This window comes from Somniosus microcephalus, chromosome 20 (assembly GCF_052327205.1).
Source record: "Somniosus microcephalus isolate GS21.2 chromosome 20, FLI_Smic_1.0, whole genome shotgun sequence".
Lineage (NCBI taxonomy): Eukaryota > Metazoa > Chordata > Chondrichthyes > Squaliformes > Somniosidae > Somniosus > Somniosus microcephalus.
In genome coordinates, this window is record NC_141006.1 from 72,475,783 (window position 1) to 72,500,857 (window position 25,075).

The 25,075-nt window shown below is 46.7% G+C and overlaps 1 protein-coding gene across 6 annotated transcripts in view; it reads left to right on the top strand.

Moving 5' to 3' along the window:
• LOC147103421 (tyrosine-protein kinase Fyn-like) overlaps positions 1-25,075 on the top strand; it is a 363,535-nt gene that overhangs the window by 269,838 nt on the left and 68,622 nt on the right. For all 6 annotated transcript variants that reach the window (XM_085962994.1, XM_085962996.1, XM_085962995.1 and 3 more), the window contains one exon: positions 20,142-20,402. In XM_085962994.1, coding sequence (XP_085819120.1) covers positions 20,153-20,402 — 250 coding nt within the window. In that variant the 5' untranslated portion in view covers positions 20,142-20,152. The remainder of the gene's footprint in view (positions 1-20,141; positions 20,403-25,075) is intronic.

Below are 25,075 nucleotides of genomic sequence, written 5' to 3' on the forward strand. Positions count from 1 at the left end.
GGCCTAGATAGAGTGGATAGGAAGGACCTATTTCCCTTAGCAGAGGGGTCAATAACCAGGGGGCATAGATTTAAAGTAATTGGTAAAAGGATTAGAGGGGAATTGAGGAGGAATCTTTTCACCCAGAGGGTGGTGGGGGTCTGGAACTCACTGCCTGAAAGGGTGGTCGAGGCAGAAACCCTCATCACATTTAAAAAGTACTTGGATATGCACTTGAAGTGCCGTAACCTACAGGGCTACGGACCAAGAGCTGGAAAGGGGGATTAGGCTGGGTGGCTCTTTTTCGACTGGTGTAGGCACGATGGGCCGAATGGCCTCCTTCTGTGCCATAAATTTCTATGATTCCCCAGGCATTCAGTGCAATTAAACTTAAAATTTTTAAAAAGACACTTGTTTCCCAAAGAGAAACGAAATTAAAAGCAGAGCACAGGCGGGATATTTCTCCATTTGTTGTGAATATGGTAAATGATGATCTTGTTTGTGGATGCAGTACAAAATAAGCAGCTTCCGTTTCCTCTAAGGCTCAAGCCACACGGACTTTTCGTGACTGCCATTCATGACACGCGTGAACTGCTAATGTCCTGTCGCTTGCTGCAGGACATCAGGAGACTGAGGTAATGAGTACAAAATAATCGAAACCTTTTGAACTGCAGGCCCACCTGAAAATATTGGCAAACTCTTTAACAGAATAGTAACGTGCATTAATACAGAGTTCTCATGGGCAGGAAGACATGTCGGAATGCTTTATAATGAGGAGGAAGGAGGTGAGGTGCACACTGAGTGACATGAATCAGTCATTCATGAAAGAAAGACATGAAATAATTCTGAGTGGCCTGTGGTTGGTGCTGTCCAGGGAAAGTATAAAGACTCGGGCACGGGCCCAGCTTGCGCAGGACATTCTTAACAGGAACTAGTGAAGGACACAACTAGACTTCCACATTGTAAAACAGTTGATTAAAGCTTTGTTTAACGCTTAGACCGAGTGCCTAGTAGTTTTCTTACGTCACTGAGCATGGGAGAGGGATTGGGCAACGGAGAGGCAAGGATGGGGAACCAAAGATATGGGTGAAAAAGTAGGTTTTGAGCAAGGTTTTGGAAAGCAGGAAGGAAGGGGGCAAGTCAGTGCACCATGTGGACACCATGGGCACATTGTACAGTAGAGCCAGTATGTCTGCTCATGATTTCAGTCCCCCCACCCCCCCCACTGTGAGTGTCTTGGAGCTCTGGGTGTGACAAGTCATTTTTTTTGTGGGTTTTGCCCAAGGAATTAATTTTTAATGTAGCAGGGTTGCACCGTTCTTAGTGAATCGTGCTGATTCAGACAGGCTGGGACCCTGGAGCAGTGCACACTGACACCTTCGCGGAAAGCTGGCCGCTGTTATTCATCTGGCCAGGTTTGTACTATATTTTTAAAAATTCATTCACGGGATATGGGCGTCGCTGGCAAGGCCAGCATTTATTGCCCATCCCCTAATTGCCCTTGAGAAGGTGGTGGTGAGCCGCCTTCTTGAACCGCTGCAGTCCGTGTGGTGAAGGTGCTCCCACAGTGCTGTTAGGGAAGGAGTTCCAGGATTTTGACCCAGCAACGATGAAGGAACGGCCGATATATTTCCAAGTCAGGATGGTGTGTGATTTGGAGGGGAACTTGGAGGTGGTGGTGTTCCCATGCGCCTGCTGCCCTTGTCCTTCTAGGTGGAAGAGGTCGCGGGTTTGGGAGGTGCTGCCAAAGAAGCCTTGGCGAGTTGCTGCAGTGCATCTTGTAGATGGTACACACTGCAGCCACGGTACGCCGGTGGTGAAGGGAGTGAATGTTTAAGATGATGCACCTGATAAATAAGAACTTTTACAGGTGGCAGTTGATTTTTAAAGTATTTTCAATTTACAGACATGAATAGTGACCCTAATGGCCCCTTTGTCTCGCTGATGATGCGATTGCATATTTCTCTGTTCGCAAATCTAGTGGAGCATTTTCAATACACTTGAGAATGGATAACACAGCCTTTGAAGTGTGCACAGCTCTGTTGTCATTTATTTGTGTGGTGTTAATGGAACGATTGGAGGCTTTGTTATTTTTGATGCCCTGAAACGAGGATTTCAAAAGCAATTGCATGTGTTTGGCATGTGGCGAATGTATTGTACCTGTGTTTAGGTGCCAGCAACTTTTGAAATTCAGCTGAGAGCTACAGACCGTGATTTTGTACAAGCAAACGCCATCTACTGGACCTTTAATATAGAAAGGAAATGTGTGTTTAGGTGATTTCTCACTGGTGTACCAAACCCTGTGCAGTGAACTTGTGATGCAGACGCACCAAATGTCGTGAATCCTGTGCGTGACACACTTTTGATTGTTCTCTGTGGCTCAGTGGGTAGCACACTCACCTCTGAGTCATGAAGGTTGTGGGTTCAAGTCCCACTCCAGAGACTTGAGCACATAACTCCAGGCTGACACTCCCAGTGCAGTGCTGAGGGAACACTGCACTGTTGGAGGTGCCGTCTTTCGGATGAGACATTAAACCCAGGCCCCGTCAGCTCTCTCAGGTGGATGTAAAAGATCCCATGGCACTATTTTGAAGAAAAGCAGGGGAGTTCTCCCCAGTGTTCTGGCCAATATTTATCCCCCAACCAACATCACTAAAACAGATTATCTGGTCATTATCACATTGCTGTCTGTGGGAGCTTGCTGTGTGCAAATTGGTTGCCGCGTTTCCTACATTACAACAGTGATTCCACTTCAAAAGTACTTCATTGGCTGTAAAGTGCTTTGAGACGTCCGGTGGTTGTGAAAGTCGCAAATCTGTCTTTCTTCTCTCTCTCTCACTCTCCTTTTCTCTATCATCTGTCTCTTGTGCATTTTCTAAATGGTGGTAGTTTATATAGTAACAGTTTCAGGCTGGAAAAGACCTTGGACCCATCTAGCCCACCCATCAGCAGTGTTCCTTTGGTGCATTTTTAACAACTCTGAATCCCATTTGTTGACTAGAACCTATCTCGTTCCTTCTTGAAAACCCGTTAATGTTTTTTGCTCCCCCTCCTGTGCTACCTATCTGTTCCATATATTAACCACCTTGTTAATAAAAAAAATGTTCCTCCTGCATTTCCTGTTTTCTTTTTCTTGACCCCTTACGCTTAAATTCCGTACACGGCAGAACAGCTTACTTGGATCCAATTTGTCCAAACCTTTTATGATTTTCAATGCTGCCGATGCTCTTCAGCATGGGTGAAAACACTGTATGAGATATACGGTACAAGCATATTGCAAATTAATCGCCCCTTTTTAAAACAAAAAGCATCTTATTTTCTCCTTCTCTGTTTAGGTGCTTCTGAACGACTTAATCCACAGGGCAGGCAGGTCACCAGATCTCAGCCTGCCACCAATGACAATCTTGAGCTAGCCACTGTGTTAGTGTTGGCATAATTGTCCTGGGCCAATACTTATCCCTCAATCAGCATCACTAAAAAAACATGATTATCTGGTCATTATCACATTGCTGTTTATGGGAGCTTCCTGTGTGAAAATTGGCTGCTGCGTTTCCCACATTACAACAGTGACTATGCTTCAAAAAGTACTTAATTGGTTATAAAGCGCTTTGGGGCGTCCGGTGGTCGTAAAAGGCGCTATATAAATGCAAGTCTTTCATTCTTTTTCCTTTCTAAACCCTACTTTGATTATTTATGTTGTGAGGCCTTTAAAAAAAAATAAACAAATTAGGACAAGAATATTTTTGCAGGAATGGGGATTTTTAAAAATAGGAATGGGATGGAAGTTTATTATAAAGATAAATGTAGACGAAGATCATCTATTACTCTATAAAAACTTATGCTGCTGAGACCAGGGACATATCAGTGGAGAGCTACTGGGCAGGTTTAATAATGGAGGTTGCAAGGTGAGACAGATTTCTGCAGTTTTGTTTGATTACTGTTAGGAATCAGAAAGTATTTATGCAGACGTTTTCCTCAGGAGGTGGGGTAGAGCCATAGAATCATAGAATGGTTACAGCACAGAAGGAGGCCATTCGGTCCATCGAGCACTTCAGCTAGTCCCACTCCCCCGCCCTTTCCCCGTAGCCCTGCAAATATTTTTCCTTCAGGTACTTATCCAATTCCCTTTTGAAAGCAACGATTGAATCGGCCTCCACCGCCCTTTCAAGCAGTGCATTCCAGATCCGAACCACTCGCTGCGTAAAAAATGTTTTTCCTCATGTCGCCTTTGGTTCTTCTGCCAATCACCTTAAACACACATGCATGGGTTTAATTCCAGCAGAGTTCAGTGGTGATCAGGGGCAGGGTTGTTTGGTTGTTGTTCTTAACCTGAGGGTGCTGAGCTAGATTGTAGTAACCCCACCGCCACTTCAGCTCAAATCAGCAAACTCGGCACAAACCAGGGGTTGAACCCAGGGTCGTTTTGTTACCCACTGGAACTGTTTACAAGAGGAGGTAAAAGAGGAGAAGCTGGTGGAGCAAAAAGGAAACACAATCAACCTTCTTACTCCTGGAAGTGATGAAGCGATGAGTGATCAGGAAGGAAGCAGACTGCAAAAATACTCAGGACGTAGAAGATAAAACTTTGGCCTAGAAATTCACTAGCCTTAGCGCCGCTTTTGAGGCGCTAGAGGGACTAGCGCCAGAGTTATGGCCATTTGAAAAATTGAGTGGGGCCCTAAAGCGGCGTTGCACCGGTAGCGCTGCGCCGGCACCGATGACGTCATCGGTGTGCGCAGCGTCTCGGTTGCCGTGGTAACCCGCCCGAACTCCGAAATTGAGTTGCGGCCGCCTCGCCCGTGGCAGCCGCAAGCAACGTTCTGTAAAAGGTGCCTTGCTGAAGTTAGCGCCGGCGCATTAAGGTCGCGCGGCGGCCGGCCGCTTCCCCGGCGGCCGCCTGCCCGCACCTCCCTCCCCGGACTCCTCCAAGACCCCCCCGCGGCACAGATGCGTGTGGGCCGCGAGCCCGGCACTTCTCCGAGGTGCCGGGCTCATTTTTATTCAGCCGTCAACGGCCAGCGGTCGGGTGCAGGCAGCTCCTCCTTAACGGAAGGAGGAGGCCTGCACTTCCCCAGCCTGCCGCACCGCATCGGGCGCCGCAGCGCCGGAACAGCGCCGCAATGGGGCAGGTAGCGCCCATTGGGAGGCGCTGAAACCCTCCAGTAGCGCCGGCAGCCGTTTGGGCGCGGCGCTACTGAATTTTTGGCGCGCGCAGGGGGACTTAGCGGCGGCACTAACTTCCGGCGCTAAAGCCCTGGCTGCGCCAAAACCCAATTTCTAGGCCTACATGTTTGATTTTGACAAATAAGGGCTCAGAGTTCAGGCCTCACTTTAGAATGTATACAGATTCTTCCAGTGACTCAAAGTAGATTTTGTCACTTTTCTTTTATTTGTTCCTGGGATGTGGGCGTCGCTGGCAAGGCCGGCATTTATTGCCCATCCCTAGTTGCCCTCGAGAAGGTGGTGGTGAGCCGCCTTCTTGAACCGCTGCAGTCCGTGTGGTGAAGGTGCTCCCGCAGTGCTGTTAGGGAGGGAGTTCCAGGATTTTGACCCAGCGATGATGAAGCAACGGCCCGATATAATTCCAAGTCCTAAAGTAGGCATGCTACAGTTCTAAAATGCATTGCTATTTAAACCCCAGTAGAAAGGGAGATTAACTAATTCATCTGAATTGGACTGACCTGGGTCAGTCATGAGATGGGACATGAGTCAGTAAACCCTGTCCAACAATTAGCAGCAGCTGTGAACAGGCCGGGTTTTCTCCTTTTAATAGTAATCATTTTTCTATCGAGACAAACTCAGGCGTGCACGCTCAAAGGGAACATGGACCAGAGATAGATGGACCTGAAGCACCGATTCTCTGACCTGCGCGTCCCTTGTTTGTGCCTCTCCTCGGGTGGGGGTGGCAGGTCACTGAAGTTAAGTCCGACATATAACGCTTTAAGAGACAAGAAGCATGTTTTATATAAATTACATTTTTGGAGTCAGAGTCTGCAGTCAGCATGATCTGTATCAAAATGTCTCTGACTGACTACTTTGAAGGAGATGTTTGTATTTTGCAATTGATTTTTTAAAACAACTTTTATTGGTAATGAATACATAGCACTTGAGGTCATTTGGGTTTGTGCAGGACTGTTAGTACTAGATTGATTGTTTCTGAGAACAGAGACGTTTCCCGAGCAGGGATAAATAAGTGAATGGCCCTTCCTGTGACCTTCTCTGTATTTTTACTTGTGGTGTCAGTAACCAGTATCACGACTGCTAAAGCTGACACCCTTCAGCTTGCAATATCATTTGAGAAAGTGTATTCTAATATCATGTAAATAATGAAGTATTGGATCACCACTCACCCAGCCCACTAAGATGTCAGGAAGCAATATTGGGATGCCTTCATTATTGCTAGGGCATCACCTTTGAACAGCAGGACTGTTCCCAAGTGGCCCCAGCCGACAACTGGACTGTTTGCAGATGGCTGGTCTGAATACTTCCAAAGAAAACTCAAAACAGGATGTTAGAGCAGCATTTAGTGGGATGGACACAGTATGCGGAGAATACTAAAGTCGCACTCTTAGTATAGTACAAATAAATACATTTTGTTCATCTCCAACACAGTGCTAAGCAGCTTTTTTTCCCGGACTGGAGACATTTTTTTTAATGAAGGGTATTTCATTTCAACAGTGAGGTTTGTTAAGTGGCTCTGAAAAATTATCTTTCGATGCAATCAGTTGCTAGAAATTTTGATAACTCGGATTCACCAGTACAGCATAACATAGATTTTGAGAGGGTTGTCCTATGAGGAGAGATTGTGTAGATTGGGCCTATATCTCTGGAGTTTAAAAGAATGAGAGGTGATCTCATTGAAACATGTAAGAGTCTGAGGGGGATTGACAGGGTAGATGCTGAGAGGCTGTTTCCCCCTGGCTGGAGAGTCTAGAACTAGGGGGCATAGTCTCAGGATAAGGGGTTGGCCATAAGACTGAGATGAGGAGGAATTTCTTCACTCAGAGGGTTGTGAATCTTTGGAATTCTCTACCCCAGAGGGCTGTGGATGCTGAATCGTTGAGTACATTGAAGGCTGAGATCGATAGATTTTTGGACTCTAGGGGAATCAAGTGTTATGGACCACACGGACTGCAGCGGTTCAAGAAGGCGGCTCACCACCACCTTCTCAAGGGCAATTAGGGATGGGCAATAAATGCTGGCCTTGCCAGCGATGCCCACATCCCATAAACAAATTTTTAAAAAAATTATGGGGATCGGACGGGAAAGTGGAGTTGAGGTCGAAGATCAGCCACGATCTTATTGAATGGCGGAGCAGGCTCGAGGGGCCGAATGGCCTACTCCTGCTCCTATTTCTTATGTTCATAGGTTTTCAAATGGAGGCCCATTGGCCCTAAAGAGAAGGAATCCCAGGGTATAAATAAGGCCATCGGATGCCTGTACTTTGCTGCATTAGTTTACTTACTGGCATGCTGTTTTGCTATAAATAAAAAAACATATTTCTTGAAATGATAGCATTGTTTTCATTAGGTGAGCTGACGCTATCATTTGGAAGTTAGGATGGGGGTCGCCACTCACCACTATATGTGTTTGTCATTAAGTTCATTTACTAACAAACTGTGAAAGATGTGTGAGCGATCAAACGTTCAACCCACCTACATTTAGCTGCCAATCGAACAAACTCTTCCAGATCAGAGAGAGAACAGGCAGGAAGTTTCCCAGACTTCACTGTGGATGCCAAGTGAGGTCGATATTGATACAGCTGGCAGTGTGGCAAGTGTGTCCCTACACAGTGAGATCCATGGAAGAATAGTGAAGGAGTACTGGGGTTCCAGTATAGTCAACGGGTGGAAAATCTACCCCAATGATCGCAGCTCACTAGTTCCTAGTAACTTAATCATTCTTTTCCTGTGCGCAGAATTATAAAATAATTTTCCTGCAGTATTTCTACTATTTGCCAATGACTTCTATTATATAAAAGTGATTTCATTTTTAATTACCTACAGGGAGCTTTATTTGTGTGCATGAAAGATCCGTGGGTATTTAAGGCTCTTGACTTTAGAGGGTCAAAATTCAAGGCTTCCTTTAAACTCAGCCCAATAGGAAACGGTGTTCTGGTGATGTGAGGCACCAAGAATTAAATCCACACCCTTCGTTCAAGTGAGCTTCGTACATCAAACCCATTCTCCAGTGGCGCACTAGGGAAGAGACATAGCAAAAGTAAAGAAAGAAAGACTTGTATTTATATAGCGCCTTTCATGTCCTTGGGACATCTCAAAGCACTTTATAGAATCATAGAATGGTTACAGCACAGAAGGCGGCCATTTGGCCCGTCGAGCCTATGCCGGCTCTCTGCTGGAGCACTTCAGCTAGTCCCACTCCCCCGCCCTTTCCCCGTAGCCAGCCCTGTAAATTTTTTTCCTTCAGGTACTTATCCAATTCCTGTTTGAAAGCCACGATTAACTCTGCCTTTTGCGGCCAACAAAGTACTTTTGAAGTGCAGTCGCTGATGTAATGTAGGAAACGCGGCAGCCAATTTGCGCACAGCAAGCTCCCACAAACAGCAATGTGATAATGACCAGATAATATGGTGTTTGTGAGGAACTGACAGGGTCACGGACAAAAAGCGGGGGTGTGAGACTGAGCATGACGGCTCTTTCAAAGAGCCGGCACAGGCCCGATGGGCTGAATGGCCTCCTTCTGTGCTGTAAGTGTCTATGATTGGGGGATAAATATTGGCCAGGATACCAGGGATAATCCCCTGCACTCTATACTGTCAGGAATTACAGTATCAGAGATGGACACAAGAGCTAGTCTCCTGATTGGAGGCTGTGCTTGTGGAATTGGCCGGTGATTTGTTTTCCTCATGGGGGAGTTTGGCTGGCTCAGGACGAGGAATAAAAGGCCACTCCGATTCACAGGAGCACATATCCTGGCAGCTGAAGCACAGACAGCGGCTGCAGAGAAAGCTCCAGCCCTGCCTTCTGGTTGAATGAGGTTGTGCTGAGAAGTGGCAACAGTGAGTGTATTAATGGGAAATAAAATGAACCGTAACCTTTTTTAAAATATGGGCTATTTCTCGCTCCTGCAGAGAGGGGATCTGGGCAATTGTCATCGATTGTAGCAGAGGTTCTGACAATATGCCCAAGAAAGCAAAATGGGGGAGAACAGGTGGAGGTCAAGGGTTCAAACCTAATAGGTACTTTAAAAGCGAGCTAATGGGTTTTGTAGTCTATTAGATTTGAAAATGCTGAATAGAGGTGTGAAGTGTTGTACACTATACAGAGGTCAGCTCAGGCCGTGAGGAGATACATATTACTAGTTTATCTTTTTACCTTGACTGAAATGTTGAACCTTAAAGTTGAAGAAATACAGATAGATAGATCATGAAATTATAAGTTCTTTTGAGCCCCATTAAAGACATCTGGTTAAAAAGAAAAAGTGCTGGAAACACTCAGCAGGTCAGGCAGAATCTGTGGAGAGAGAAACAAAGAGTTAACGTTTCAGGTCGATGACCATTCATCATTTTTTCGGACAGCAGCTGTTGGTCGTGATTCTGCTATTCCCATTTACACCACCTCTAGACCCATCTTTTGTTTCTTTACTTGTCCCATTGATGTGCCTCAATTATTCCGAGACTCGAAGTTAGCAGAACAAAAGTAAGGCTTTTATTAACTCAGAACATAACACGTAAAATAGAGAGATGTCTACCTTCAGGAGGCTGAACCCGACTGAAGTTAGATTACAAAGGAGCCAGGTATGGGCGGAGCCCTGCACACAACCAGTTCCAGCACATTCCAATACATAATACATGAGGACTGGGGGAAGGGAAAAGACACAGAAAGCAGGCAGTTACAAGACACAGAAAACAGGCAGTGATGAATGGAATATATTTCATCACACCCATCACCATCTCCTTTCGCCTTGCACCATCATCCCTTTTGTCTTTTAATCTCTCCTGCCTTCCATCCTATCACAGACCTTCCCCTTTGTTCTTTCCTCCCCTGCCCCCTGCACTTGCTTAAAAACCTGTTACGTCTCCAACTTTTTCCAGCTCTGACAAAAGGTCTTTGACCTGATTCATTAACTCAATTTCTCTCTCCACCGATGCTGCCTGACCTGCTGAGTATTTCCAGCACTTGCTGTGTTTATTTGCGATTTCCAGCATCCGCAGTATTTTGCTTTTGTAAAGACATCTGGTTAATGTGTCAAACTCGGATGGTATTTTTCGGTCATTGCGAGATCCTGACAAAAGCTGAAGTTTATTTTCAGAAGTAAAGTGAAGAGACAGCTTAAGCCATCTGACTGGGAAACGTAAACTAGTGGTCCCCCTGCAAAACCAGGAACCAACACTTAATTTATAGAGAAATACTGGGCGTACCTTTGAAAAGCCCTACTTCAACACAATGATTAGACATTTAATTTGCATATTTCAAGGTTTCATGAAACACCAAAATGCAGTTAAATGTAGGATGGATTAATTAACACTCTTAAGGCCTGAATCACCCAACAGAAAGCACATCTGGTTTTCAACATTGAGAATTCTACTGAGATGGGTTTCCTCTGGCTAAAGCTACTGGTGAGTTTCGTGCTTGGTCATGCATAACTGGAAGTCCCAGTGTAACTCGACCGTCGTGAGTTAGTTAATTCAGTTAGGGCAACAATCGGGGTGCTGCAGTGGCCTTAGCACCCGAGGGGAAAATTGGCCAGTGTTCTTACTCCTGATAGTTAAGCAGTGACTCCTGCTGGATTGCGTATGTATGTAGAAATAAGAAAGAAAGACTTGCATTTATATAGCACTTTTCATGACCACCGGACATCCCAAAGCACTTTAAAGCCAATGAAGTACTTTTTGAAGTGTAGTCACTGTTGTAATGTAGGAAATGCGCACAGGAATCTCCTACAAACAGCGATGTGATAATGACCAGATAATCTGTTTTAGTGATGTTGGTTGAGGGATAAATATTGGCCCAGGACACCGGGGAGAACTCCCCTGCTCTTCTTCGAAATAGTGCCGTGGGATCTTTTACGTCCACCTGAGAGAGCAGACGGGGCCTTGGTTTAACGTCTCATCCGAAAGACGGCACCTCCGACAGTGCAGCACTCCCTCAGCACTGCACTGGGAGTGTCAGCCTGGATTTTTGTGCTCAAGTCTCTGGAGTGGGACTTGAACCCACAACCTTCTGCCTCATGGCCAGGTCAGGAGAGAATTTAGTTTTGTCGTGCTGCCTTTCACAGTCAAATAGCCTGTTGGCACCCATGTTGCAGGCTCAGAAATTAAAAACGATCGCTTGCAGTACGGACCACTGCAAGAGCCTGTGCCTTCTGGAACGAATGGAAGGAAATTTAAAAATAAATACAGAAAAAAGAAGATAAAATTTGATATCTGACATTACAAAAAAATAAAGGGAATTTAATTTTGAAATAACTTTTTTTAACCCAAAGGATTGCAACAGTTCTCCACTCAACTCCTAAATATTCCACAAGTCCCAACTGAGAATTATGTTGGCAAAATACTGCGGATGCTGGAAATCCGAAATAACAACAGAGAACGCTGGAAAAACTCAGCAGGCGTGGAGAGAGAAACAGAGTTAACGTTTCAGGTCGAAACCCAAGGATTTTGACCCGAAACGTTGGCTCTATTTCTCTCTCCACGGATGTTGCCTGGCCTGCTGAGTTTTTCCAGCATTTTCTGTTGATATTGAGAATTATGTTATTCCACTCAAGTATGTTTTTTTTTAGTGTGTTTGAATAAGATAATTTTATTTTTTCTGTGACCTATTTGTACTGATGTAAATCTGGAGAGGTCTATGCCTCAGCAAATCCTGTGATTTGCCTGTCACTTTTCACAAGTGTGAATCACCATCTTCGAAGTGGGAGATGAATGAATTAATATCAGAGATACCGTAGTTCAAAACCGAATGTGCTGCAGCACTGAGTCATAGAGGGAGGATGGTTTCAACTCCGCGACTTGGCGTACAGGACCAAGAATGTAAATACTCTTTAAAAAAAAATAATCAAAGTTCATTTGCTGCACTGTATAGTATGACGCTGCAAGATGACACAAGCCTGAAGTGGCAGTAGCACGTTTTGAAAAGTATTTAACATGTGTTTTACCTTTGCATCAAATCAAGGAGCAAAATCTTCAACCTTGATTCAGATTTGCAGTACGTTCTGCTTTAGGCTGAAATGTCCTCTGTGAGTTTTATTTTTTTTCATTCGTTCTAAGGGCCTTTACAAGATAGCGGTCAATTAATGGCCGGCGGTTTCAAATGTATTCAGTGGATGTCGTTTATAATGAGTCTTCGCTGTGGTAATTGTGTTTTAACTTGAAACTTTAGTATAAGCATAGAGAAAGGATGACTTTCTTTTCAGAATGAATGTGAATCTGAATCTTCTAAAGCTTGGGTGAATATGTCGCTGATTTTTATTAAGCTCTTTGCAAACTCTGCAAGTTGATACACATTTCTTTTTAATGATGGGCGCGGTTGAAGGTTTCAAGAGCAGGGGGAGTTACCCCGGTGTCCTGGCAAAATATTTATCCCTCAATCAACATCACTAAAAAAAAACATTATCTGGTTATTATCATATCGCTGTTTGCGGGAGCTTGCTGTGCGCAAATTGGCTGCCGCATTTCCTACATTACAACAGTGACTACACTTCAAAAAGTGCTTCATTGGCTTTGGCACGTCCTGTGTTTGTGAAAGGCGCTATAGAAATGCAAGATCTTTCTTTTTCTTTTTCTTCCGAGTGAGGGCGGGAAGTAGCTAATGAAGAAGCAAATGGCAGCACATTTATTAATCAATACTAAAGGAGCAATTACCAAAAATAAATAAGGACGCCATCCGCAGAGCAACCCTACTAATGCCAGCAATGAGACCATTGGGCTAATATACTGTCTCCTTCTGGTCGAGGTGTGACATAAGAAAACTACTAGGCACTTGGTCTAAGCGTTAAACAAAGCTTTAATCAACTGTTTTTCAACATGGAGGTCTAGTTGTGTCCTTTACTAGTTCCTGTTAAAGAATGTCCTGAGCAAGCTGGGCCCATGCCCGAGTATTTATACTCTCCCTGGACAGCGCCACCAGCAGGCCGCCCAGTATTATTTCATAAGTCATTTCCACATGAATGGCAAGATTCATGTCAAGGTGTGTTGCTGTTCTGTGGATATCATGTTACATCTTGTACTTGGGATATTTTCCATACTTGCCTATTTTCTCCTCCTCCTCTCCTGAAGGTGTTAACTCCACAGGCCTCACCCAAGTAACCATTCTTCATGTGCAAACCTTGACCACGAGCGTTAACAGGCTCTTTGAAGGGGGAGGCCATCATGGTCAAGCAGAATTCTGTTGTCACCTGAGAACCATTTTTTTTTCTGGTTGAATTTTCTTTTCCCCTTGACCAAGATACCATGGCCTAATGTGGTGCCCCCTGCCACCACCCAGCTGAGATCTGCTAACTCGCCGTAGACTGGGCATCGAACTGGGGGCTTTAGGTTAACCATGGTGTCTGCTGTTGCTCAGTTGGCACTCGCACCTCTGAGTCAGAAGGTTGTGGGTTTTAAGTCCCATTCCAGAGGCTTGAGCACAAAAATCTAGGCTGAATCTAGTGCAGTGCTGAGGGAGTGCTGCACTGTTGGAGGTGCCGCCGAGGCCCCGTCTGCCCCTCTCAGGTGGACGTAAAATATCCCGCGGCACTATTTTGAAGAAGAGAAGGGGAGTTATCCCCGTGTCCTGGGGCCAATATTTATCCCTCAAACAACATCACTAAAAAACAGATTATCTGATCATAATCACATTGCTGTTTGTGGGAGCTTGCTGTGCGCAAATTGACTGCCATGTTTCCTACATTACAACAGTGGCTACACTCCAAAAGTACTTCATTGGCTGTAAAGCGCTTTGGGACATCCGGTGGTCATGAAAGGCGCTATAGAAATGCAAGTCTTCCTTTCATTTTTCATAATATTTCTGCAGTCTGCTGCACTGAATAATATCTGAAAAGCTATGTTCTTCAATTGCTGAAGTATATTTATTTTAGAAAAAGTCATTAGCACTTAAACCAGCAGACTGCTGTAACAATTCCTTACACGTTATCACCTTGTGGTGTAGTCGCTATGCAAACAAAGTGGGACTTCAACACCTCTGCTTCCTCTTACCCTTTTATCTTCATTCTCTACAGACAAGTCTGTACGTCAGTACAGGAGAACCACATCACCACACGCAACTGTGCAGCGGGATGAACTTTGCTTACCAGCAAAATTTTCATGAGCTTCTCAGATTTGCTTGTCGATATGTCAGAAACCAGTGCAGCTCCAAGCTAAATGCTGCGGAACCCCCAGTACTCGGCAACCATTCCGCCTTCAAGGTCACCAAGCCCCTTATTCAGATTGGTATTGCTGATGGAGGGGGGGGAGCCAGGGAGGGGGGAATTCTATCCAGGCTCTCTGCAAGTATACAATACTTCGTAGGTAGAATCGTAGAATGTTACAGCATAGAATTAGGCCATTCAGCCCATCACCTATCAAGTCTACTGTGGTATTTTTCTCCGCATGCACATCTAGTCTAACCCCACAGTTCTGTTTGCTCCCCTATCCTTAAATACTCCCACTTATCAAGTAAATGGCCCGGATTTTGCGGTGGGTAATGACGGCGAAACTGTCAGCCTTCACCATCATTACCCCTCTGAAACTGACCGCGGCTTCAGGATTTAGTGCATGCGCAGACAAACGGGGAAATCCTGAAGTTGCGGTCAGTCATTCCCCGCTCCGACGCAGGTTGCGCTGTGGAATTCCCCAGAGTCGGCAATCACTTGAAATCACACTGAAGGACAAAAACTTCCCCTATTACGCTGCAATATCGCTGTTAAAACCCCCCACCCCCCCACACCCCACCATGAAAAAGTTAAGTCTTGTTGAAAGAGGCGTAACTGGGTTTTAACGGTGCATTGACTGCTGAACAACTGCGCTGGACCTGAATTACATGGGTTTATTAAATTACTTTTTTAATTAATAATTTTTTTAAAAATTTATTTGATATTTCAGCTTCTACCTTAATCCTATGTGTATGCCCCAATCTTTATTTCACTTTCGGTAAAATTTATTTTAAAAAGTAAATTAGAATCTGTGCATTTTATTTCCTGGTTTGCTGTCTGTGAGAATTCCTCAATATGATTGGCTGCTTAGCCAGCTTGATGACATCACTGTGGCTGGACGCTGGAGATCCGCTTGATTTGGCACCAGGTTCAAACTCAGGCCGGGAGAGCTGAATTCGACACCGCAGAGGTCGCGAGATCTTTGTGGGCGGCTTTCTTTGAGGTCAGCGGCGACGCCGTCACTTCGCCGCTGGCCGCAAATTCCAGGCCATAATCTAATTCCTTTTTAAAGTATTTGTGGACTCTGCTTCAGCAATGTTTGTTAGTAGCAGAGATTTCCACATTCTAACCAGCCTCTGTGTGAAGATATTTTTTTCTAACCTCTTTTTTCATTCTTTTTTGAATGATCTGAAAAGTTTTACCCCCACCCTGGCTGTGAATGTCTCAACTACCAACTGAATGAACTTAGCACTGTTTACCCGATCATAATCTTGAATCTTGGTGTTCATAGAGACCTGGGTGTCCTTGTACACAAATCTACGGGGAGTCTAGAACCAGGAGTCACAGTCTCAGAATAAGGGGTCGGCCATTTAGGACAGAGATGAGGAGAAATGTCTTCACTCAGAGGGTGATGAATCTTTGGAATTCTCTACCCCAGAGGGCTGTGGAGGCTCAGTCGTTGAGTATATTCAAGACAGAGATCGATAGCTTTTTGGATATTAAGGGAATCAAGGGATATGGGGATAGTGCGGGAAGGTGGAGATGAGGTAGAAGATCAGCCATGATCTTATTGAATGGCGGAGCAGGCTCGAGGGGCCAAATGGCCGACTCCTGCTCCTATATCTCTTATGTTCTTATAGGAACAGGAGGAGGCCACTGAACCCCTCAAGCCTATTCCACCATTCATTGAGATCACGGCTGATCTGTGACCTAACTCCACATACCCTGCCTTTGCCACATATCCCTTAATACCTTTGGTTAACAAAAAACTATCAATCTCAGATTTAAAATTAACAATTGATCTAGCATCAATTGCTGTTTGCGGAAGAGAGTTCCAAACTTTTACCACCCTTTGTGTGTAGAAGTGTTTCTTAATTTCACTCCTGAAAGGTCTGGCTCTAATTTTTAGACTATGTCCCCTAGTCCTAGCTCCCCAACCAGCGGAAATAGTTTCTCTCTATCTACCCTATCTTTTGTATCTACCAGACATTGATTAGGATCCCCGACCCCTTATACGTCAACACAACGCTGACCCACCCTCCCCTCCCCCCCGCCAACCCCCACCACCCACCACTGCCAACAATTCACTCTTGCAGTCTGACCAGTACAGTTGGGTCTGTTGTCAGCTTTTGGGGTAGGCTGTGAGGTGAAAGACTTAAAGGGAGGAAAACTTCAGTGTTTGCGCCTCCCGTTAGCGCCTTAAGAGGGCGCTAATGGGGCGCAAAGCAACTAGCACCCGGGCGCGGCGATGTTTGCGCCGCTCGCGAAATTAACTAGACATTTTGCGGCGGTGCTAAACACTACCGCCACGATCTCCTGCGCCGGCAGATTGTGACGTCAGTCGAGTGTGCAACGCCCCATTAGCGCCCCGGACCGGATATTGAGTGGCGCCCCCTGCCTTACCCCCCTCCGCTAGCAACGACAGGTTGAGGGGAGCGTTTTGCAGTCAGGAAGGGACGAGGGGAGCGCTATTTAAAGGCAACCGCTTCCTGCCTTTTTTTGTCGGTGACATTTTTGCACCACGCATTCTGAGAGAGAGAGAGAGAGAGAGACTTCTGGAGAGATTCAACGCTGTGTGAAGGAGTTTTGAGTACTGAGCAGCACTTTGCAGGTTCATTTTGATTTGCCCTTCCTTGCTTCGCCAGCACTCTGAGGTAGCACCTCGCTCCTCGGCCTTTGTGCCTTAAGACAGGTATGAAGCACCTGATTTAGCGCTCCAATCACCTCCAGGGGCGATAAAAGCCACGTTTGCCGTCGGAGGCGATAATTAGCGCCAGGCGCTAAACTTTGCGCACGGCCGATAATGGCGCCCCAAACGGGGCGATACTGAATTTTTTCCCCAAAATGAGTGAAGAAGCTGGTTTGGAGGGGGCTGGCGCGATATTGCTTGCTTTGCTGTGCTTGAATTATACTTCCTTTGTTGATGAAGAAATCACCCAGGCTGTCCCACCCTTCCTGTAACGAGAACAACACACTGTGGCAGGAAGCCTTGAAGTGGAGGGAAAAAAAGAGGCAAAGCGGTGACATTGCATTTTTTATTTTCAAATCTCAGATGCACAGCCTTGTGATCCCTTCAAAATGTTTCCGTCACAGTCTGCTGCCCTGAAATATAAACTGCACAAGTATCATTCTTCACTTGTTCTCTTTATGAATGCGCTATAAAATCTTGCTGCTCTCCCCCTCCTCAGCTGCACTCATTGTCACTTTCGATACGGTTTCCAGATAAGGGCTACAATGTAAACTTCTAGCTTAATTGAACGTGAAAATAGTTTACTCACTTTGGGGGGAAAAAAAATCCCTGTTTTGTTTCCTCCGGTGCAAGTTCTAAATTTTTGTCCATGGTAGATTTATACTATGGGCTTATTTGCAGCTAGCTCTTGCTTAGAAATGCTCAAAGTGTGAAATGAATATTTTGGAGAAAAAAAGCAAATGCTAAAAGCATTATCCCCAAGGTTAAAGTGTGCAAATGTTAGTGTGCAAAGACTTAGGGCGAAAAATTCAGTATCGCCCCGTTTGGAGCGCCATTATCGGCCGTGCGCAAAGTTTAGCGCCTGGCACTAATTATCGCCTCTGACGGCAAACTTGGCTTTTATCGCCCCTGGAGGTGATTGGAGCGCTAAATCAGGCGCTTCACACCTGTCTTAAGGCGCAAAGGCCGAGGAGCGAGGCGCTACCTCAGAGCGCTGGCGAAGCTCATGTGATGTCAGTCAGCAATGGAACACAGACACACTGGCGCCAGCCAGTTCTTAAAGGGGAGTTCTGAAGAAAGGTCATCGACCTGAAACGTTAATTCTGTTTCTCTCGTCACAGATGCTGCTTGACCTGCTGAGTTTCTCCAGCATTTTATCTTAAAGGGGAGGGTTGATTTTGCTCTACATCCACATCCTGCTCATTGCAGTCTTGCATCTCGGCCTGGAGAGACCTGTACATCAAATCTGTTGGAAAGAACAATGGAGAGACCCAGGGAAAGAGCTCAGAGTGCAGCCCCCACAGTCTCTTCTAAATCGATACAAGGAAGGGCAGATCAAAATGAATCTGCAAAGTGCTGCTCAGTACCCAAAACTCCTTCACACAGCGTTGAATCTCTCCAGAAGTCTCTCTCTCTCTCAGAATGCGTGGGGCAAAAATGTCACCAACAAAAAAAGGCAGGAAGCGGTCGCCTTTAAATAGCGCTCCCCCAGTCCCTTCCTGACTGCAAAACGCTCCCCTCAACCTGTCGTTGCTAGCGGCAGGCGGTAAGGCAGGGGGCGCCACTCAATATCCGGTCCGGGGCGTTGCGCACTCGACTGACGTTGCGATCTGCCGGCGCAGGAGATCGTGGCGGTAGTGTTTAGCGCCACCACAAAATGTCTAGTTAATTTCGCGAGCGGCGCAAACATCGCCGTGCCCCGGCGCTAGTTGCTTTGCGACCCATTAGCGCCCCCTTAGGGCTGTAACGGGAGGCACAAACCAACTGAATTTTCCCCCCTTAATCCCTTTGTCTAATGCAGTGAAGTCAGTAACCTGTTTAAAATAAAATAGCTGGCCAAGGGGTTTCAGTATAACACGCCATTGCACATCAGAACTCGCAGCATAATGCTAAGGCCATTATGATATGAATTTTGTGTCTTATGAGATTGATATAGTTGGAACCAGCAATTGACAGAGGGACGGTGAGATCCATTGTATTAGTTCTTCCGCTCCACATCCTCCCGAGTGTTACTGTTTCAGGAAAAATGGAGTCGGTAACTTTGCCACTGGGTCAATCCCGACGAGCGGCCTGCTGCGACCTTCGCGGGACTTCGACGGGCGGCCCAAGCCCCTGCCTGAAACCAGCTTCTTTCCCGTGCAGCTCGGGGTCCTATTGAGGGAGCTGGGATCATGATTGACAGTTTTAAGGGTAGACGGGCGGAGAGTGCGAAGTGCCGACTCCGCCCGTGCGTACTGGCGGTCCAATCAGGAAGCTGGCAGAATTTGGTTTTTTTTAAAAAAGAAACGAATATCTTTGAAGCCAGACGGAGCAGGAGGGGCTCCACAAAAGGTACCGTGGGCCGGTGCTGGCCTGGTCTCAGCCGCCTTGGCATTGTCACACCCCCCCTGCCTGCCACCCCCCCCCGCCCCCCCCAACGCCACCCCCCCCAACCCCGTTCCCCGCTCCCTCATCTGAGGACCTAAGGGATCTTATTGAAACATACAAGATTCTGAAGGGGCTTGACAGGGTAGATGCAGAGAGGATGTTTCCCCTCGTAGGGGAATCCAGAACTAAGGGGCATAATTTCAGAATAAGGGGGCACCCTTTTAGAACTGAGATGAGGAGGAATTTCTTCTCTCAGAGGGTCGTGAATCTTTGGAATTCTCTTCCCCAGCGAGCCGTGGAGGCTGGGTCATTGAATATATTTAAGGTGGAGATGGACAGATTTTTGAATGGTCAGGGAGTCAAGGGTTATGGGGAGCGGGCAGGGAAGTGGAGTTGAGGCCAAGATCAGATCAGCCATGATCTTATTGAATGGCGGAGCAGGCTCGAGGGGGCCGAACGACCTACTCCTGCTCCTACGTCTTATGTTCTTATGACCTACCCGCGGGCCTCGACCAGCACTCCGGCCAGCTGAAGTTCCTGAGGCCGGAGAGCAGCGAGCACCACTGGGTCCGGCTGCTTCTCATCCCCAAATTCGAACGTGGCCAGGGCCCTGAAAACGGCGAGGGGCCTCTTGGCCGCGGGAATGGACTTGCTGGCTGGTCAGCCGGTCCAAAGGCCTCAATCGAACCCCATGGTGTCAGTTACGCTCTTGGAAAAAAAAGGGCAGGTAAATAAATTGACCGAGGTGTCTATTTTCTGAAATCAAAAATTAACGGCCTGTCTCCTTTGCTTATAGATTTCCAGATAATGGGCTGCGTGCATTGCAAAGAGAAGGGATCAACTAAATCCCAAGCTGAGGATGGGGACGGGTTCTTCAATCAAAACACGAACCCACGCTATGGGCCGGACCCTACCAATCAGACCCAGACTGCCGTCTTTACAAGGATCCCTGACTTTAACAGCTTCCACGAAAACACCAATACCACCCTGACTCCTTTTGGTGGCTCCGTCGGATACCCAACCGGTTCGCTACCTACAAGAAGTGGAGGGGTGCCAGGTTAGATACCTTGCTCGTAGATTTCATTCTACTGTACATACAAATGTTGTAGGCCTGGGCTTCAAAAGGTCTGCGAATTTCAACGCTGAGCTTCCTTATACTGGGGAAATGCATGCTCAACTGCACGAATACCTCAGCAGTTAAGATCTCGGTGATAAAAGGGGTCAGAGGGAGAGGTTTGGAGAAGGGAATAACACCCTTGGGTCGTGTAAGAGTTGTCATCGATCTTTTCTAAGAGCTTTTCCAACTCTGCTTTAGAAGTCACAACGCAACCTCCTGTCATCTCAGTAAAGGATGTTGCATGTGTGAGGTGTTGGTTTGAGGGGATGGGGGAGGGGGGGGAAGTAAACATAAAATGAATAAAAGATAGTCCTAACCATTAAATCACTCTTCCTCATGGGCCCTGGTAACTTTTTTCTGATAAATACACCTAGCGTACAATTTACCCTCTTGTGAGTCGTATCAGTTTCAGCTTAATGAACGAATGATTGCTTTGTCCTTTAGCCGATTTTGAAGCAAAGGGGGTTTTAACCAAAATAAGATTGTGAATCAAAAATGATTTTTGGTCTTCAGCTTCCAGAGGTCGTATCTGTTAAAGAATTGAGCCCAGATATGCCTTGCTCCTTTCCCAAATCCCGGGTGATGTAAGAAAACTACTAGGCACTTGGTCTAAGCGTTAAACAAAGCTTTAATCAACTGTTTTACAACATGGAGGTCTAGTTGTGTCCTTCACTAGTTCCTGTTAAGAATGTCCTGCGCAAGCTGGGCCCGTGCCCGAGTATTTATACACTCCCTGGACAGCGCCACCCGCAGGCCGCTCAGTATTATTTCATAAGTCTTTCTTTCATGAATGACTGATTCATGTCACCGGGGACAGGTCATTTAACTATATGGGTAAAATATTTACACCGATACCGGCACTATTGGGCACGCGCCCCATGGATCTGATACCTTGCCTCTCCATTTGGGGTGGGGAGAGGCGGGCCAAGGAAGCTACAGGCCAGCCTGGCCAAAGACATAAAGGCCTCCATTCTGCTCTTCTAATGCTTCCTCACTGGCGTGCCCGTTACGCAAATGGCAATTGATCTTTGACTTCAATTGGCATTTTAAGATGGCATTTTGGGTTCCACTTGTGGCTCTTCTATGGCAAGTATACCTACTTCATGCAGGTATATTTACTATTTACTGTACAAGGCATAACTGGATCCCACCAGACACATCCGCAGAAATGATGTGGGGATGGAGGGGGGCGGGTGGGTGGAAGGCATGCCTGGACCACAGCCTCCATCAGAAGTTCTCATTGGGGTCAGAAAGGGGCGGACAAGCGGCAGAAATGCTGCCCTGGTTGCCTCCACTCTGGAGCACTCCAGTCTTCATTAAACCTATTCTTGGTCCCTTTGTCCTTGTAAACTACTGCCGCCATCTCCACTCTCCCTTTCCTCTCAACTCCTTGAATGTGTTACGCCCCTGCCACAGCACTGAAAAGGCCCTCACCAAAGTCACAAATTATATCATCTGCGGCCATCCCTCTTCATCTTCCTTGGCCTCTCTGTAGCCTTTGACACGATCGACCAGACCATCCTTTTCCAACTCCTTTCCTCCTCCATTTCCCAGCTCAGTGGGATTACCTGTGTTTGCTTTTACTCTTGCCCATCCAGTCCTAATCAGAGCAACTTCAGCAATGGCATCTCACCTTGATCATTACTGTAACTCCAAGGATCTATCCTTGGCTCCCGTCTCTTCCTCATCTACATGCTTACTCTTGATGACATCAACCGCAGATGTTCAGTCGGCTTCCGCATGTACGTGGACATCACCCGGCTCTACCTCGCCACCATCTCTCTCCACCCCTCCACTTCCTCTATGTTGTCATCTCTTCTTCATCTACGTAACATGGCCCATCTCTGCCCCGCCTCAGCACATCTACTGCTGAAACCCTCATCCTTGCCTTTGTTACCACCAGACTCGACTATTCCAAAACTATCCTGGCTGCCTCTAATCCTCCCCAATCTGTAAACTTCAGATCATACAGAACTACTGCCTGTATCCCGCTTGCTGACCAACATTGGCTCCCAATCCCCGATACCTCAAATTTAAATTCTCATCCTCGTGTTTAAATCCCTTCATGGCCTCACCTCTCCCGATCTTTATAACCTCCTCCAAACCATTCTTCCTAAACTCTCAATTCCACTAACTCTGTTCTCTTGTGCAACCACCCTCCCCCCTTCCTCCCTGCACTCCACCGTTGACAGCCGTGCTGTTCACCACCTTGACCCCACATCCTTGAATTTCCTCCCTCAACCCCTCCACCTCTCTGCTCCTTTAAGACCCCCCGTAAAAGCCACCTCTTTGACCAAGCTTTTGGTCGCTCGCTCCTGATGTCTCCTTTGGTTCAGTATGCATTTTGTTGTTTACCGCTCTGTGAAACGCCTTGGGACATTTTTCTCCGTTGAAGACGCTATATAAATCCATGTTGCTGTTGCTGAAGTAAAATGGCATGGCTGGACTGTGTTAAGGAGAATGATGCGTTCGTTGGATAGTTTTAAACTCCAGTCATTGCAGCTCAACGTTTGGACTCCCACTCAAAGTAGAAGAGGGATTTTGTTGAGACTGAGCCCATGGGCATGAAATCGAACTTCCTTTCCCCATGTCTGGTAAATATGTACAAAGCAAATTATTTCTTAAATAACAACAGAAAACGCTGGAAAAACTCAGCAGGCCAGGCAACGTCCGTGGAGAAAGAGTCAACGTTTCAGGTCGAAACCTTTCTTCAGAAATTATTTCTTAATGCAGCTCAAGAAGATTTGGTCTGAAAGCCCACGCACTCAGGGAAAAGTTCATTAGTGACCATTTTGGGTCGCTAATATTAACTCGGCGCTAAAGTTAGCTCCCGGCGAAAAATAATGCTGGCGGTCACTAACTTCAGTTTGAGCGTCCCAAGAGGGAGGGGGAGTGCTAATTAATTCAAGCTCCACTTCCTTCTTGAAGCACTAACCCTGAATATCGGGGCGGTGCGTTCAGCAGCCCTACGCACTGGGCCACGTAGCGCTGCTGCATGGAATGGCTCCTCCCCAAGCCCACAACTCTGCGGGGCCCTGCCTGGACCACCGGGGAGCGAGGTGCCGGGCTGCCAGATCGCGGCACGGACCCCGCATTCAAAGATGCAATGGGTCGCGACAAGTAAGCCGGCCGATTTTTTCCCCCCCCCCCCCCCCACCCGCCCGCCACCTCCCCTTTAGTTAGCGTCCCGCCAGCCTCCTGCCGCTCTGTTCCCGCCCCCCTGAATCGGTCGCTGTCATCGGCCGGCGCAGATTCAGGGGCGCGCGGCCAATTTTGCAGGCGGGGCAAAAACGGGGCGCCGCGCACGGTGATGACATTGTCATCGTCAGCGGAGCGCTACCGGCTACCGCCGGCGCTAAACTCCCGCTGAATTTCGTGGGAGGCGTTAGCAGCGCCGTGCCTGAGCGAAAATTCATTTGTGCCCTGTTAGCGCCCCCGGGGTGCCAACGAGAGGCACAAATGCACCGAATTTCTAGCCCTCAATCCCTTCAATCGAGCTAGTTTGTACCATTGAAATGGATATCCTGCTGTCTGTTTCTTGTATAAATATTGTCATATTCTTTATTGGCTGGTCTGCCTCCTTGTTCTTTTGGCAAGCCAATGGAAATGCTTGAATGTTTCCAAGAGGAATAGATGCAGCTTTCTAGCTTTTCCTTCTCATTTTTCTGCCAATTTGCTCCCTCCCTCTCCACTCTGAAGGTGTTACCTCCTTCCTGAGTATGGGTCCACAGGTGCTGGTTTCCCTCCATTCCTTACATTGCGAGCCCTGACAATATCAGCTAGCTATTGCGCCGTCGGGGGAGGGCGGGCGGGTAACGTCACAGAGTCTGATCCTGTCGTCAATCAGCGTCCGGAAGTGTCCGCATCCAGCAGGAAATATTGATATTGATCAGGTGGGGAAACCCTGTCAATTTCTTTGCTCCTTACTGAGGGGAGTTATACTGAAAAAGAAAAGAAAGACTTGCATTTCTATAGCGCCTTTCACGACCGCAGAACCTCCCAAGGCGCTTTACAGCCAATGAAGTACTTTTGAAGTGTAGTCACTGTTGTAATGTAGGAAACGCGACAGCCAATTTGCGCATAGCAAGCTCCCACAAACAGCAATGTGATAATGACCAGATAATCTGTTTTAGTGATGTTGATTGAGGGATAAATATTGGCCAGGACACTGGGGAGAACTCCCCTGCTCTTCTTCGAAATAGTGGCCACGGGATCTTTCACGTCCACCTGAGAGAGCAGACAGGGCCTCGGTTTAACATCTCATCCGAAACGGCACCTCCGACAGTGCAGCACTCCCTCAGCACCACACTGTGCTCGAGTCTCTGGAGTGGGATTCGAGAGCATTGCTCACTGAGTCACAGCTGGCACTTGATCACTTCAGATCAATTAACTTGGCACAGACTAGGGACAAGACCTGGCACCCGTTGTGTGTTTCTATTGCTGTTTGTCTGTTTGTCTCTCTCTCATTCTCTCTCTCATTCTCTGTTTGTCTCTCTCTTTGCTGTTGTTTCTCTGTCAAGTAACTCACTTTCTTAACCAGTTGTTTCATCCAGGAGCTCGGTGCAACTTTCTATCCTAAACATTACATTTTATAACAATCTTGAAGTTAATCA